Genomic DNA, 18039 nt, shown 5'->3' on the forward strand with positions numbered 1-18039 from the left:
GAAACGCAACGCGCATTTAGAATGTCCAGGAAGACATTTAATACCATGAACAAGATTTTGTTACTGAACTTGAAATACCAAGTATATATACGTAATTATATATATAAATAAGAAGCGTATATTTGGAAGGTTCTATCGTAAAAAGGGCTTTCCGCTTTAAAAGTAGTTGTGCAAGTACGAAAGCAGAAGGGGAAAGTTTTCCGTAGAGGAAAGCAAGATTTCCTCGTAATCCCTTCTATACGTCCTTTTACGTATTACATTTTCACTTCTGTCTTTGTAATAAAAAATGAAAATACTTGTCTTTTTCCTCTTCCTCTAAGAACAGATTAATTAATGATGCGGTGTTTGGATAGTTACATTTTATATACTTATTCGTCCAAACGTTTTGCAAATCGCCAGAATAATTGTGTTATGCTAGACTATTTTAAGTATATGTATACACGTGTAAAAAAAAAAAAGAAAGAACATTCTCGTATTCTTGGAGAATACAAAAATTGTTAAAGGAAGTATCAACAACCACCAATTATGTGTGCAACTATGTGCGATGCTGGACAACTACCACAATACTTCGAGCGAAAGGAACAAAGAATTAAGTCGATTGTTAATCGATAGGTTGTGTTTTTATTTAATATAAATCAATGATAATGCCAATAAATGTATTTACAGGACCTTGATCTATTTCCACAGAACCAACGATTATTCTCTTCCTGTGTCTTTTTACCTCCCAAGGGAAAAATAATTTAAGATTTACAATGGAACACAAACAACGTCGATTTCCCATATATTCGCTAGTCAGGTGAGAATATTCATGTAAAAAGGTATGGTAAATACAATTATATATTTACTCGCATACAAAAGTTAAAGTACTAATGTTCTTGTAAAAAATACATTATTTCATCGATGAAAAATAATTTATAAACATTTTTATATCTATATGCTTATATGCATTAATATTAAGTATTAAATTATAATCTTTTGTATGCTATTACAAGCTACTGACTGTTCTTTTATACACTTGATCTTAACGCTTTGTATCATATTCTTTCACTCGTGTAATTAGCGGAAAAAATTATTCAACTCCATTTTTCGTATACGATAGATCGATACATATAGTAATACGAGATTGATCATTGTTTATTGTCTATGATTTTCCACACATCGGTTTCAATTTCTTTACAGTGAAACGTCGATTATATCACAAACAGACCGACAGACAGGCCCGACAGACCGATAATCATCATCAAAATCAAAAATATATCATCTATCTGTAGCATTCTGAGTTGCATATCAACGTTACTCACGTTTCGAAATACGCGTCTACATTTTACCTTTAAACGAAACATATAGCAATTACAATAACGATCTAAAACCGAATTAGAATGTCTCATCATCGATTAAACCGATATCTTAAGAGAAACGCAGACAACGATGACTCAGGATGTAAACTTGTGAATACAGTTAATATTTCTTTATCTACCTTTGGCGAAAAACTATTATTAGGAAGGTAGAAGTGAAATTTTTTAATTCGTTGGATATTGTATTAAAATGGATGAAAGCGCAAAAATGTGATAACCTTTCAAATACCTACTTCAGAAGGAGTAGCGAATTTAGCTAAATCTAATCTGTTTCTTACACTTCGGTACTACGCGTTCTTTCATACAATACAATACACGAGTGTACATCATTAAACATTATTTTATTCTCTATTCTATTACGGAAAGTTTGAAATTTTAATTCTGTTAAGCCGATTATGCGCAAAATCATTTACTGGAAAATAATCGACGTTTTACTATAATTGCTAATACGATGTTTTAAATAAAGATGCATACTCTATTTAGTTAGAAGAAGAAACTCCGTTACATGGCAACGCGTGTATACATAAACTAACGTATAAAAGTGTTCGCTTCACTGAAGCGAAACGTTTCGTATTTATTGTTAACTTATACATAGAATTATTCAACTCGAGATAGCAGATTTTTTAATAGTTTCATAATAGTGACTGGCTCTTACACCGTTACAAATACACAAGATACAGCATATAAAGCCGCAAACATTTGAAACGTTATTATCTAATAAATAAATAATATTAAAACAATAATATCGTCAACAATGTTAAAAAACAAACATTTTTTGGACTATTTTTTCGTAATATTTCAGCCTTAGTTGCATCAAGTTACATATTGTCAATACGTATGTAACGGGTAACGATTAATTAAAAAAGGAAATACCCAGATACCATGGTCCCGAAATGGTTGTAACGAAGAAGTTGCAAGGGCAAAATGTTTGATTATCTTTGACTAAATTTTCAGAGTGTCTATACACAGTCGCCAGCAAGGGCTTGAGCGTAAGTTTCGTTATGACGAAGCACAAATCCATATTAGTCGACCGTTCTGATCGAACAGACATTGTACACGTAGCAGAGAGCATCCTATTTATTTTAATACAAACAATATTTTGTCTGATACGTGTCGATGTACAGAATTGTGCTTGCGACATTCTGTAGCCTCTACGATACCTGTAATGGCGCGACCAAGAGGACCGGTTTGCGCGACATTCGATATATTAAATATAAATGTTGATCGGTCTGAGAATAAATACGAAATAACAACTAACAAGTAAGTTACCAGAACGAAATTGTACACTTTGCGGTATAAAAGATCCGGCGACCGATTTATTGGGCAATCCCGTAGCGAAATATTAAATAATATACGTATCTAGCTTTATACCTGCTTCAATAAATAATTTAACACTATGAAAATCGTCAAACCAGTCTCTAGGAAGAAACCCGCTTGATACGAAGCTTCTCTACGCAAAAGTAAAGCCGATCGACAGCATAACGTTTCACAATGTACATGATTCACAATGCTATGACCGCTTGTACCTATGAGTAAAAACACGTCCTGGTTGACTTTTTAGGCGTGCTTTGTTCTTCGTTATAGTACGTCGCAGCCTTCCTAGCTTTTCCTGAGAACGGTCTTAGGCGTAGACAGAGGTAGGTGGAGAGTATACACGAGAATAATAACACGGCAAGGAGTACTATGAGAGTAACGACGAAACCTGGAGTAGTCATGCAAATCATAGCCGCGTTCGCGGTGTTCTCATTCCGTACAGGGAAGATCATCGTCGATCCGCTCGATTCTCCATTGTTCGACTCATCGATGGAAAACGTCAGGTCACCTGTAGAAACAACTCGTATTATACGATTGACTCCGACCGCCTTCTGAGGACTCGGCATTATTTCTCGGGATTTTCTTCGTCTTTCGTCTCGAGGACGTCCCGCAGCCGCCTGCAAATACGCTTCCAAAGGAAGCGGAATAGGGGGCGGAAGACCGTAGCCGGAGTCAGGATGTCCACTAGATGGAGGATGATGATTCTCCAATAGACCTTGAGACTCCAGCAACAAAGGAGATTCGGAACACTGCTCTGGGCATTGATACCGACATATCTGTATGGTGCATTGAAAATGCACTTCCATGGAGTCGGGGAATTTGAACGCCTGGAAATGAGCGTAGGAGAGTACCGACGCGGACGCGCCGAAGTTCTTAATCTTAGTGAACCGCGACATAAGCTTCGGTCTAGTAATGCAACCTCTCTGATCGACCAGTTGAATCGGCGCTCGTTTTCCGTCGTGTGCCATGCAGTTTCTCACGAGCATATCGAATTTCGAATCGTCGTCTTTTATCGCGAGTACCATCGTCATCGTCTGACCAATTTTAACCAATCCCGAGACTTCGGACGCCCATGGACCCTTCCCGACCTGTATTTGCATCCAGCAACCAACGTTATCCCCGGCGAAGTCGGCGCGCACCACGTCCAACATGTCGACCGGAAACGGACGGAACGTAACAGATTTCTCGTACAAGTCGTGCCAAGTGCATCGCAGCTTTCGCGCCTGATCCCAAACTTCCTGAACTTGCGGATCGTATTGCACCACGATAATGTTTTCAAAGTACGTTCCTGACCCGGATTCAGCGCCGTACCCGTATAAACCATTCTCTGTATTGCCAGCTGTGCCACACGCGTGAATGCTAATCTCGAAGTTAACCGAGGTGCGCCCTAAACCTGCTGGTAAGTGCACACAATTAACGTTACTGTAGTGGCCTTTGCTAAAGACTATACCGTAGAACGGTTTATCAAAGCCGAGGTAAACTTTCATCAGATTTTTCTCGCACTTCACGTCTAACGAAATGATCTTCGGCATATCTGGCGTGGGTGCTGGCCAGGGTTCTGCACCTACAGCTGTGCTAATTCCACTACCCGTTGTGTAGATCTTGTCGATGGCCTCCGATGACGCTTTCGATGGCGGCAAGGGTGGCGGTGGACCATGATACGCGACGTTATGGTGTGGTCTTGGATGTGGCAGTCCCAGTCCACCTCGACTTGGCGGGAGAGGGAGGGGATGACCTCGGAGACCACCCGGTTTATAATGATTACCACCGGCATCCTTCTCGCCTAACGATTCTAACGCCAATTGGTCCGAGGTATTTATGTCGTTGTCTTGACGATTCAAGGCTGAATTATCGTTACGACTGTCCTCTCCGGGAATTGCCTCGACTACCTCGACATCCTCCGTTCGAGCCAGCTGCGAACACACCAATGAAATGCATCAGTGTAAACGTGTTTCTATGCAAAGTAGGCAGTGAGGTATTTTGTAGAACGTCCATTGAGAGGAAAGGGATAAACGACGAGAAAGCGTGAAAGTAGATTGACGTTGTCGGACTACATAATTTACACACGTGCAAGTTCTTCAGGAACGGGCTACCTTTATACCGGATCAGCTCGCAAGTGCAATCAGCGAATACCTATACATATACATTCACCTAAATTATCGTGCAACGATGCACGAATTTACTCTGAACGATCCTGACAAAAGAATTAATCTTCAACATGCGAACGAGTGATATGTACGTAATGGATGTAGTTTAACTTTGTTTGCGATATTTTGCATCTCGCGTGAATTATTATTGCTTGAATCTTCTAGTGGTAAAAATTGTTTATCAGATAATACAATATGCAGCGAATCCACATTTCATTTTCATAGTATCAAATTTTTATTGTAGCCACTATATGCATATAAATGTAACTTAAACAACAAATAATGAATATTCCACTTGTTTCTTCCATGATATTGAAATTATAAGAAATAAGGCGATGAAAATAATAAGATAAAAATTGTCGACTTCTGCAAAGGTAGATGCATTTTTCATCCTTGGCCGCTTGTCACAATCCGAAGATTCGCTCAGAGAGCTATCTCCTGCCGTGTGCATTCCTGATGGCCAATACAGGAGACAACAGCCTCCGATCAACAAACCCGTTCTGACTGTTCGACGAATGACGGGTTCGGAGGGTCGAGGAGGGGCAACCAAACGATGAAATAGGAGCATCGGGCCCGTATACCAGTGTAGTGGCTGATTGCCTCACGCGTGACCCTGGGGCATAACGGACCACCCGTGTCTTTAGCCGCAGGTCAATCGGCCAGCTCAGCGCTTCGGATACACGTTCAGTTTTCCGCTTCTACCGTCCTCCCATTCCGACATCTGCTTATCTCGTTGTAACTATCCGGCCAACGCGTCCCATAATTCGGCAAAAGCTTACTGGGTCAATCGTGAATGAACCCACGATGAATTTCGACCACGACGATGCGCGTCCAACCAGAAAACACGGTGACCGTCCTTCGGCTAAAACGACTTGGATGGTGTTTGCATATCGCGCTGTTCTCATTTTCAATCCGACAAGCTTCTCAAGATTACATCGCTAACAAGCTGTTTCATTAGAGACCGTAATAACGATACGCGATAACAGCCCGCTCTTTTGCTCGTAATAATAACGACGTAATTAATTCCCTATTATTCGAGGTCTGATTAATACCAATAAGAAGGAGATTTGACAAAAAATGAAAATTATAGGAATCACGAAGGTTAATGATTATCCTCTACACCGAACGGTCTCCTACCTCTGAGAATTTCTCTTGTAGTCTTACAAAGGTATTTCATTCATTCTAACTGCGCTTCATTCACTTGACTTAGCCTGTACCCAGAGACTGTCACGCTCTGTTATATACTGTCTAATATCATTCTTCGATATTTTATTTGGAAGATATCGTTGAAAGAATTGCAAACGAAGGCTTGAGAAGTAAGTGTGGTTAAATTTCGTATCTTTTATTACGTATTTTTATAGGATATTAATAAAAAAAGTGATCAACTTTCTTCGAAATATGGTCATGAAAAATCTTGTTCGATATACGATTATACGTGATGCATGTTAAGTAATAAAACAGACAATCGCACGTCGGGTAACTTGCTAACTACAGTATGCATAATCGAGACACTATTCTACTATCTAAGTCCCATTCAATAAGAATAAGCTTGAATAATTGACATTATATATTCACCTATGACACATTACTTACATTAATTACGGATTGATCATATTATTTATAATATTATCAATTAAATTAATCGCAAATTAGAATCGACTTCGTAATTGATAGAAGAAGCACTGCGTTACAGAATTAGGACGAATTAGGGCGTGGAAAAAGCTTCGAATCTTGATTTACCAATAAACACGTTAAATCATCGCGATATAGTTTAAAGTAAAATTTCCATTTTCGTAGAATCGTTTCATGCATATCTGGCAGCGATAATAACGCTGATCGCTAATTTCAATTGATGACGCAAAAAATATTTAAAATGTTCCCGCGGTTTGGAAGAATGAACGTTGTCCGAGTAGCGATGGGAAAAAAGTAAGCAACGAATTGAAATCGTGTCGGTCCTCAAGAATGCAGGGTGGGAAGGTAAGATCACGAAACCGGTCGTTTCGTGTGCGATTTTTGCGCGCAATCTTGTAAGACCGATTCGTGGTGAAGGTCCGACGATAAAACGTTACTTCGTAGTAGACGTGGATGAGCCGGATCGGAACGCCGCGCACCATTTCAAGACATCGACCGGGTCTCGAGTCGCCCTTAGCTCTGGGTCAGAGCACTGGGTAACGGCATCGCAGGCTATGTACCCACCGCGATATCTGGGTTATAATGTAGTAATTACCCACGCAGACATACCGACCTACCCCCTTTGTAATAATGCCGCGTGTTTTTCTTACCTCCGGTCGGTTTTGACCACTGATTCACTGTTTCACGTATGTTTTTTCCCGACTTTCAGTCCCGTTTATCGAACGTTCAATTATTTTACGCAAAAAGTCTTTTAAAACTGGTAGATTTTATTCGAAACTACGTTTTCAAGATCGCAAAATGTTCCCTATATCTCGTACTGGAATTTTTAACGTGACCGAAATTTTAATAAACGACGATATCTCTAGAATTTCAATGGAAGTATAAAAATATCAAAGGATTTAGAAGCAAACGTAGACGTTCGAAAGGTAGTTATTTAAAAAATGAAAGGGAGAATCGTATTTACTTACCCCCTTTAGTAGGAGACAGGCTAAAATGAAGATTCGCCACCGCATACCGTGTTAGCGTCCACGGTGAAGTATTCTAACCGTACCGCTGAAAAAATAATTGTTCTTCTTTAAATTAATACAATCTCTTACAAACAATGTTCACGCCTAGAGTTATTAACAAATAAAATATCTACTAATGTACATATATGTAAAATAATAATGGTCAATCGAAGATTATAGGTTTCCTTTTACGATCGAGATAAATGGGTCATCGAAATTATCCAAGTTAACGAAATTAAGTACGATTCGTGATTGAGAAACGGAGAAATTACGATATGCACCGTAAAAAGCTCGTAATTGCGATTATTTCACGGCAATCTGAATCGATGTACGAGTAAGGTGATACGAAGAATTGTTAGTAGAAAATATCGAACATTAAATGGACGAACCGGTCCATCATTGGACACCTCGCTCGTGTTTAATCGTCAATTATCAGACACGCTCGCTTCATGCGACCACTAGGCCACCTGTCCCAAATTCCTGTCGAATGTCCGGGTTTTCGCTCCGTTACCTCGTTGTAGTCCGCGATACCAGACTGCCATGATCGATAACTATAGGTATAAAACAAATTCGTCAAACCTGCGCCGAGTTTCAGAAAAGATCATAAATCATTTTGCACGTTGTCTTCGCCAACGATCATCGATTCTCTTTGCCATGACTGAGAAATAACAACTGAGAAGAAACGTAAGCTGATTTCACTATCGAAACGATCGTGATCGTGTCGGCTTTTCCGTGCTCCTTCGACTTTACCGTGTTCCTTCATACGTGTAAAAGTATCGAAAGAGGAAGACGAACCTTATTTAAATACAGGTAATGTATTATGTATTCCAGAAATATATGTCTTCCTTCCGCGATAATTATTCGACCTTACAGATGTTTCCTGTGACTGGTTAATGGCGAGTACCTATGTTTTCCAAATATAAAAAGATGAAAAAAATTAAGATTTCCAAGGCAAAATGATCGTGAATCGACCATAATCGTGTGATGAATTCGAGATACACAGAAAACTACCGATGAATGTAGGCAAGTAGGTTTTCACCTATCGGCGTACCGAATCCACTTACGTGGATTCAATGTTAAAATCGTCCTTGGCAATAGATTTCTGCCCTATTTCAAGTCAGATAATAGGCGATACATGAAACGAATCACCGATTTCAGATTTGAGTGGTCGTTAATGTGCCACTTCGATGATAGTGAGCTGAAAACTTCTTGAAGGTGATGAGCTCGAAACTCTTATTGATCTCTATACGAAAATTCGTTTAAAGTGATTCAAACTTATTTAATATTCGATAATTCTTTACGGTCACGATACAGAGAATTTGTAAAAAATACTTTTCTTCCACTTATGCGATGGCGAAGCATAACGCAGTCGCAATAAAAGTAGTGTTTCTTCCTGTTCGTAACGTGCAACGTAAAAGTTTTGCGCGCCGCAGTATATAATTTATTCGTTCCTTTGAGAAATCGTGATCTACGCCGAATTCCGTTAACACGGTGAAGTCACAAACGCTTATTTATTACTGGCATACATTAATTATTATTCTGCTTTACGATTCGTGCCATGATAGAGCACGACACCTGTTCTTTCTTTCACTACGAGGCCATGTTTAAATAAAAATCACCGGCGGCTGTTTACACGTCCGTTGTTCCATGCTAACCATGAATCGAGCACGCTGAAGATGTGGCATGGTGCCAAATACATATAACGGTTTCAGCGGTGTGGTAATTCCAAAGTCAGACATTCGCATAATAAGTGCGTAGCTAATAGTGACCCATATGGAAAAAGAGTTGAAATATATTCTCGTTCCCCTTTCTTCTCGATTACTACACTATCGGAATAACGAAGACTATGCGAATCGTTTCTGTCGTTAAAATATAACAGAAATAAAAGAGTTAACTATTTCATCGTTGAATTCAAATATAAGAATTTAATGGCTCGTTATCCACCTTACTTTTTCCATCTTACTTTTTCGCTTTAAATCAATTTTGTCTCGTTAGTTCAGTCTGTCGGCATGTAAATCGATATCGATTTAGAATCAATGTCAAATTACAAAAACAGGATAACTAATAGATAGATAAAAGCTCATAATCGTATGCAATAAATGGAAAAGCGAAGATACTTGCTAGTATCGTTGATGATGTGTTTATGAAATGTAGTCACATAATGTATATACATTACCCTATCGTCTATAATCTAGTGATTATATGGTAATCGAACGTAATAGAGCAAACTGACAACTTGATGGCAACTCGATGCGCTTTCCTAGTAAAGGCGTGCGTCGTGTTACAATCACATAGAAAGTAACATAATTCGATGTTACCAATCATTCCTTGCATATGCTAATTATACTTATACTGACATATCTTTAGTAATAAGCTTAGCTGGAATGTCATAATTAATAATTTATACGAGTTTCGTTTAACTGGAAATAGGTATCTACTCGATGTTATATTTACTCTTTTGTGGAAGAGTTTCGCGATTTACAATAACAAAAAGATTAACTGAAATTATTCCGCTTCACTGATTTCTGTACTGATTTCATGAGGTAATAATTCTTGATCGACTAGCAGCTGTCAACTGTAGCCGCACATGTGCGCACGTCCGATAGAACGAAAGCGCTTACCACGTGGTTAACTATAACGCGGTACATACCGTATAATTTCTCCGATTTTCAATTCCTCTTATCGTTATCAACCAATAATTGGATTTCATCTTAACACGTGGTAATTATTCGTTAATTCGTGGTGTCCTACAATAAATACGTCTAGAAGGTCTCGCACGTAATTGCCTCGCATAAAGTCATGGTCAAAGAATCTAATTACTTTCTACTTCCCGTAGTAATCTCCATCGATCAGCCATCGATAAACACGAAGCTATCAAATTTTTGCAAGGCATTATTTACAAGCGATTTATCGACATTATGCGCGATACGTACAGCTTAAAAATATCTTACGTTTGTCCAATCGGAAAGTAGACGTGAAAACGCAGATGAACTTCTGACTTCTCTTTTCCAGATTCCGTGTCAAAGATGTGCGATGAGAAAGAAAAGGAGGGTTCGAGCAATGCACCGCACTGATTGAAGCACCATGTGCCGCGAAATCTCCGCGTACCCGCGCGGTCGGAGCCTCTCTAAAGCACAGACAATTGATCTCGACCGATTTCAGTGGCGAAAACGAGGACGAAACCGGCGAACGGCGCGAGAAGGTAGGACCCGAGAGACGTTTGCCAAAGCCAGTTGCTGCTGATTCGTGCTCTTCCAAACGACTCGTTAAGTGTCCTCGAAGGCTCCCCGTGCGACTGATCTCTTCGTGTTTACCGCGATGCGCCACGATATCTGTCAAGGCAGCTAGAAAGACACGTTGCAGCCTGGCTGTCGCCCGATGGTGCACGCGAGAACTCGTGGAGTCGGAATGGGGTACACCTGTCCGATATAGAGAGTATACTATAAACGTGGCGGCCCGCCCCCTGACCCAGACACACAGTACAGTTATATAGGTCTCTCACGAACCGGAGGATATCTCTTCTCGTTCGAGCCACACTTCTGACGACCACGACCACGACTCCTGTAGATGTGGTCGCGGTGGTGCTCCTATTCGTTGTTCTTTTCCTTCCCGATAACCACATGTCGTCGCGTGTATGCGTGCGACTTGTCGGACGTACAATGTTGCGGTAACATGCGTCTTTAACATTTTTCTGTGTACCTACTACCCACCGTACAGGTGAACGTTGTGTGGTTCACGGAACGCCTGAATTTAATAGACGTGGGAGACTAATGCGTAGAACAATTCTAGACAATTCGACGAATTCTTTGGTCTTGATAGCTTCGTATGCGACTACGTTGAATCGAATGTTTCCATTATCGTTATACTTTACAGTTTCACTTACGAGATTCGTACTGTTAAATGCAATAGATTTTTTTAATATTAATCTGTGATCTCTTACTCTTTTTTAGTAAATAATGTTTGTCGTAATTAAGAGCGTTTATAATTATTACGAATAATTTTAAAGGGTAGCATTAAATATTTTAAAAATTAAAGCCTCTAATTTTTAGCATTTCTAAATAACGTTCATAAAAAGTCTGCGTTGAATCGACATCGACAAATTAATCGTTAAAAATCTTTGTACATCACAATTGAAGTCGTTACACCATTCGAGTACCATCAAGATCGGGAACTATGTAATGCTTTATAGTACTGTTCACTTGTTTATTTCACACGAAGCTTTAATTGCGTAGTACACTTTTATCCTAATTACCCAGGACAATGACTGCACATACATACGTGCAACCAGACGTACGAACATTGTAAATGGGTGAATCAGTTGACAGTCAACCGGCCGGCCGACCGACCGACCGACTGACCGCACACGCATTGCTGACCTATAGATGAGTACCAGCCGGTACTTGTGTCTCTGTGTGTAACAATGGATAGAATCTTATTAGCAACGATCATTGTTCGGTTTCTCCTCTGTGAATATACCCAGAGGCGTTTCCTGTTGGTGTAAGGAACGCTTAACTAAATTTTGACCATTAACCGTTCGCGTTATTTTTTTTTTTTTCTTTTTCTTTTTAAGATACAACATTCCAAGCGTGTAAGAAATTGGAGGCAAAGAAACGGTCGGGTGAAATGTACGCGATGATTCGATAGATGAAAAGAAACGTTTCTAATGATTAAGGTAAATTTTATGTATATTATTGTGTGACGGCAACTTAAAAAACAGACACATTTCCATACATGAATACACTATTGATACATTAATTAATATATTACATGATTATTGATTACTACGAGATCACAAACAATAGTTTTGTGCACGCCGCTGTCGGAATGACAATGTCGTTAATAAGCGATTACGCTATCGCTTGAATAATATATTTACAATTGCATTTACACAAAATACCTACAATTTCTTTCCTGCGTATTTACATTAAATTTACGATACAGATAAAATACATCGTACATTATAATTCGATGGTTTCACCATTTTTTGCGTCTGTGCAAGCACTTATAATATTAGCGACACAGAGATCAACCATCAATCCATACTTCACCACGCGACTGAATAGCGCATCATCCTTAAAGACATGATTTATCAAATACACAGAATCGTAAAATGCAGAGTTTGAAACAGCATTAAGCCGTTGCCCCTCGTACACGGTATACGTCTCTGCCGTTATAATTGACACGTTGCGAAACAGGTATTTCGTATACCCTTTAAATCAGATTAAAATGACAGTTACGACATCGTGTCGAACATTAAACATAGCGAGTGTTATGAGTATTATGTAATACACGTAATGTTTGCGTATGAAATAAACTTTTCGTTCACATCGACCGATTGGATTGATACGGCATGTATAAATTAAATATACACAGTGTGTAATGTCAATTTTCGTATTGAACGGGGTGACATAGTTTCTAAAATGTGAATCCTGTTCGTACAAAAACTTAATAATGATGCCTTTTAACTTCAAATCACCTTCTTTTTTTTTATTAATATATTGTCTTCGATGTATTACGCTATCTTATCACGGTAAAGTTCTAGAACATATTTTAGAAACCATTAGGATTTGAAAATCCAATTTGATTTTCATGAAACTTTCTAGATACTATCCAACATTTGCCTAACGATGGATCATCAAGTATAAGTTTACGTTTATTCATACAATCCATTAAATTGTTCTATTCAGCCATCGCTTGCGTGCCTGTATTTATACTTTGTTTCTTCACCAAGGTGCTCTTTCGGTTTATAAATATAATAGAAACGAACAATTCCGTTAAACACGTGTATTTCGTAACATAATTTCGGCAAGATTTCCATGTATAACTCTATATGACCGCAGTGAACCAGCACCGAAAAGATATAATACAATAGAGAAAAATCAATAAAAATACGTTCAATTTAAAAAAGTGCTAAAAATACGATACCTTATAAAACTATAACGGTTTATATGGCTTACTTAAAGCTTTAGTAGAAATTATGTATGCAAATGTTGTTTAATTTACAATAAATTAAAAAAAAAACATGTTTTTGTTCATCTTGATAACAAAAGAAATCGATATATTGCCTGAGCATCGAATTTATGAATATTTTAGTATTATTAACTATATCTTAGCTTTCTTTTTGTGAAGTAAGCCTTTTGGCATGCATCTCAAAATATTCTGTTTCTGAAAGTATTTAATACAATCGTATTTACTTTAAAAACAGCATACAGTGAGTCCTACATAATCCACTGAGGTAAAACAAATATTTCTATATAATATTGGTGTTTTCTTATTAATTTTTTTTTTTTGTATTAACAATAGTGCACAAATAAAACTAGTATTGTGTTACGCGAGAGCAGATGCTGGTAGGGAACTGTGCTTAGGTTTTGTCTTATTTAGAAAAACCTTTATATAGCCATTGAAATCCGCACTCACAAGAACGTGACCGCCACAGCCTTTAGTACGCTGCTCGACCACAGGATCGACGGGAGGAACATCCACGGTGGAACTACCCAGATTTTTTGCATCTTCTTTACCTTCCCAGTGCTCTCTTTCTTCGATTTGTTTAATAATACTATCTGGATTTGGTGCAAATACTGCGCATGTCACCACAGCGTTATGAGCTTTTATACCTTCCCAAAAGTCATTTCGATCTCTACGTACGCTTGAAAATTTCGAATAATCATGATGAGTTTTCCAAATGTAAATGCATTGATTTTCCGAACCACTAACTATATATTGTCCATCAGGACTAAAGCTTGCTTTAATTTGACTACTGACGTTAACATAACCTTTGTATTTGCATGATAAATTCAAATCTCGCAAGTCATACAAGCGTATTCGGCTATCGTTTGAAGTAACTAAAATTTTATCTTCTCCCGGCATTGGTTCGATACCACTAATCTTCCTTCCCGTAGAATTTTTACCTCTCGTTGATCGAACGTGTATTTGCGTGTGATACTTCAGCTGATCGGTGTTGTAAAATATACATCGGCCATCGTAAGAACCAACCACTGCGAATTTCCCATTTTGACAGAAGTTTGCTGCAGTAATCAATTTAGTTTGACCATCGACTTCATTCCACACAGCTACCTTTTTATCTGGAATATTCCATAATCGAAGTTTTCCGTCTAAAGATCCTGAGAGAAAATAACGATCATCACGAGGATGGAATACTATTGCTGTAACAAAATCGATGTGCTGAAAACAACATAAGCATTCCTTTCGTGATATATGCCAAAGTCGCACAGTTTTATCCATTGACGATGATAAGATAAAATAATTTTTAGACCATGAAACGTCGAGCAAATCCGAAGTATGTCCAGTATAAGTGCAAAATGGCTTTGGCATAAAGGGACTTTTCGTCCCTTCTATTTCACTAAAGGCACTAGCCACGACATTAGGATCTTCCATAGACTGTTGCGAAACCAAAGATTCTTGGGAAGGAGTTGGACTAACTTTTTCAGCATTGTATTTAGTTCGCATATCTTGAAAATACGTAAAAGCATCCCGTAAAACCCAAATTCTTAAAACTCGATCTTGACCTGCAGTAGCGAGTAATCGTCCGCAAACTGAAAATTTCATACACCAAACGGGGCCCACATGCTCGCCACTCAAATCTTGAACATGCTGTAAACAACTAAATTCATATGGTCCTTTGTGACTATTAGAAGCTTTCAGTTTTATGTATTGCTGTTCACCAGGATATACTTCATCTACTATATCCATAACATCTTCTTTATGTCTTGCATGCGATACTTCTTGTGCAATAGATTTTGCTTTATCCATTGTTTTCTTCACGGTAGATCCTAAAAATCGTTTTAACTTCTGCGTTCTTTTCCGAACTCTACCAACAGATACATCTTCATCTGGTGGTATACTAGACATTTTACTATCAACACTTTCCTCGTCACTTTCTTTTTCCTTTTCTAGACTAGAATTACTTATATATTCTGAAGTAAGTCTCATAATATGAAGTGACAAAGGATTAATACACTGTGGCAATTTATCTTCTGCTATACTTAATGGTACTCTTTCTCCAGTATCTAAGTTTAGAACAGTTACTTGCTCCAAAATTTCCTAAAAATAATTAATACATTATTGCGGAAATATAAATAAGAGTAACAACATTTTTAGATTTTCCATCCATAACATACCATATCGGTTAGTCGTTTTCCAGAATCTGTTCTTGTTCTTACAAACATATTTAACTGTTGTACCATATCTTGATCACCTGCCGATTTTCGTCTTTCTTTCGAACCTTGAGGACTTAAGCCCGATAGTTTATGAGGACCTAATGAATAACGGCCAATACTATTATTGGACATGGATCCCAGTGGACTACTGCTAGATTTGTCACTTGATCTCAAACTCATTAATTCAGCTTTCATTTTTTCCAACCTTTCCAACTCTTCGGTCGATGGACCTTCGGCTTTTGATCTATCTTCATCCTATACAAATAATGACAATAATAAACAATTTATACTTTATGTAAATATGAAGCTATATTTTACAAGTATATAGTACTACAGACTTGTGGTTTAACAACATATTGTCCCTTCGTTGCAGATCGAATATCGAGAGAATGTTCAAATTCTCTGGTAATAGATTCAATAGTGCTTGCTGGACTTGGTAACGGCGAAGCAGATAATGCCAATTCTGTCGTGGAAGGCTAAAATTATAAATCTATATTTATTTGTCTTATTCAAAACCACTTTCTAGTAACAATCTTTTATGCTATTGCAGAAAGTATCTTTTATGCTAGAATGTTATGTTAATAAATATCGTACTGCAAGATCAGAAGGTGTTTGAGCTTTTGACTTTTTTTTACGTCTTGGTGGTGCAACAGGTATCCCAGCCATTGTAATGTCTTCGTTTGACTTTCCATTATTCTTTGTACTAGCGATGACATCCGGTTCTTGAAGCATAACAGTCTTGTCATTTTGCAAGTGAGAATTGTAATTGGACCTACTGTTAACAGAGGATTCCTGAAGGATATCCCCTGATAACGTAAGGATGCTGGAGGACTGGGACACCTTACCAGATGCTGTATCCTCGTCTTTGCTTGGAATACTAGCAATGGAGGACATCTGGCTTTCACGGGTAAGGGTGGCAGAAGTGGGACACTGGGTTACATTTGGTGCAAGTGTAATAGATGCACTGTCCCCAACTCCAGCTAAAATTCGACCCACTCGTCCTAAAGATGTCATGCTTTGTAAACTAAGAGTATCATGTTCTATAATCCTGAATGGATGAGTTGTTTTTGAAGGAGTGGGATAAACACCCTCAATAGACGACGTTTGACTATCTGGAGGAGAACTGTTAATTGGAATATCATCATCCTCTGTTTGCATACGTTGTCTAAGTTCACGAAATCTTCTTCTGCCTACACTCTTATCTGTACTTGAATCCTTTCCATCTTCTTCCTGTTAAAATAAACAACTTTTATTAAAAATTAACACAATGCTAAGCATATAATAATTCAATGTTGACAAATACTTACATTTTTATCTTTATTGACTATACATTCTATTGTTACATGTTCCTTTGGTTCTACAATTGGTTTAGGTTGAGCAGGTTTCACAAAAACATCATCATCCATTTTTTTACTGGATTCTGATCCATCCTTACTTTGTATTTCAATGCTGATAGAATCACGTTGTTTGCTTTTTCTATAGAAGTGAAATATTTGATTTTAAGAGATAATCCTTACAACATGAAATACAAAAAATATGTCACATTACTTTAACAAAAATAAATTAACATCCAAAACAAATAAACTATGTAAATATTTACCTACTAAAAGTAAGCAAAAAATATAATTATGTCAGAGTGAGTGAATGATTTATTAAATAGATCAACAATAGTATAATAGAAAAATTTTGAAAAATTTCTAAAACTATAATACCAATCTTTTAACTTCTAGAAAATTTACAAATGCTAATCCTGAAATCGCCGCATATGATCATATGAACGACTGATATAAGTGCTGAAAATCAGACCTAACCAAAGATAATTACTTAAGAACACTATACGACGATGAAAATTAGATACACAAAAGCGACTCGAAAGAATCTTCTGTATCTATAAGAACTTGAAGCGAAAATCGAAAGAGAAGGAATTGAATACGATAAATCGAAAGAGAATAAAAATTGCAAGTTAAATTTTATTATACGTTATTTTCAAGCAGTATTCAGATAGTAATGGAATTTATGCAAGAACAATTTTTGTTATATGTACAAGGTGTATAAAAAATTAAATATATAGAATTTAGAATAGAATCATTTAATAAGCAAGAAGTGATAAAATTACCGTGCATTGTGATGAAAAGTATCATCCTCTGCATCGAAAAATTCTTCAGAATCGCTGCTTCCAGACATTGTCGTCTGCACTGAATAATCGGTAATAATACTCTTGTCCGCATCGGTACTGTCAAGGCACGTCACGCGTTTCGCAAAATCGCGAACACTAGGGCCAGGTAGAAGCGGCCACAGGATCGCAGGCGGCACGAAGTCATGATTCGACTTCTAATAGCGGTTACACAAGTGCACAGGTTTTGCGCTGAATGCGCTGGTGCGTATTTCAATTATCCTAGTTCTTTCA

At 37.8% G+C, this 18039-nt stretch overlaps 2 protein-coding genes across 3 annotated transcripts; both read right to left on the reverse strand.

Moving 5' to 3' along the window:
* Window positions 1-538: 538 nt before the first annotated feature.
* On the reverse strand, window positions 539-11861 carry dy (transmembrane protein dusky). The gene is made up of 3 exons (XM_069121841.1): window positions 10407-11861; window positions 7417-7501; window positions 539-4582 (listed from the first exon to the last, which is right to left on the reverse strand). The coding sequence occupies exons 2-3, from the start codon at window positions 7459-7461 to the stop codon at window positions 2882-2884; spliced, it is 1746 nt and encodes a 581-aa protein (XP_068977942.1). The 5' UTR covers window positions 7462-7501; window positions 10407-11861; the 3' UTR covers window positions 539-2881.
* Window positions 11862-11994: 133 nt separating this feature from the next.
* On the reverse strand, window positions 11995-17995 carry LOC138184133 (WD repeat-containing protein 44). 2 transcript variants are annotated; one of them, XM_069121826.1, is made up of 7 exons: window positions 17749-17995; window positions 16940-17108; window positions 16478-16862; window positions 16227-16354; window positions 15971-16108; window positions 15594-15887; window positions 11995-15516 (listed from the first exon to the last, which is right to left on the reverse strand). In XM_069121826.1, the coding sequence occupies exons 1-7, from the start codon at window positions 17814-17816 to the stop codon at window positions 13783-13785; spliced, it is 2916 nt and encodes a 971-aa protein (XP_068977927.1). In that variant the 5' UTR covers window positions 17817-17995; the 3' UTR covers window positions 11995-13782. The 2 variants fall into 2 exon arrangements, with proteins under 2 accessions (XP_068977927.1, XP_068977925.1); XM_069121824.1 differs by having other exon boundaries at window positions 16227-16862.
* Between the last annotated feature and the right edge of the window lie 44 nt (window positions 17996-18039).

Source organism: Bombus flavifrons, chromosome 10 (assembly GCF_040668555.2).
Source record: "Bombus flavifrons isolate JBK064 chromosome 10, iyBomFlav1_principal, whole genome shotgun sequence".
Lineage (NCBI taxonomy): Eukaryota > Metazoa > Arthropoda > Insecta > Hymenoptera > Apidae > Bombus > Bombus flavifrons.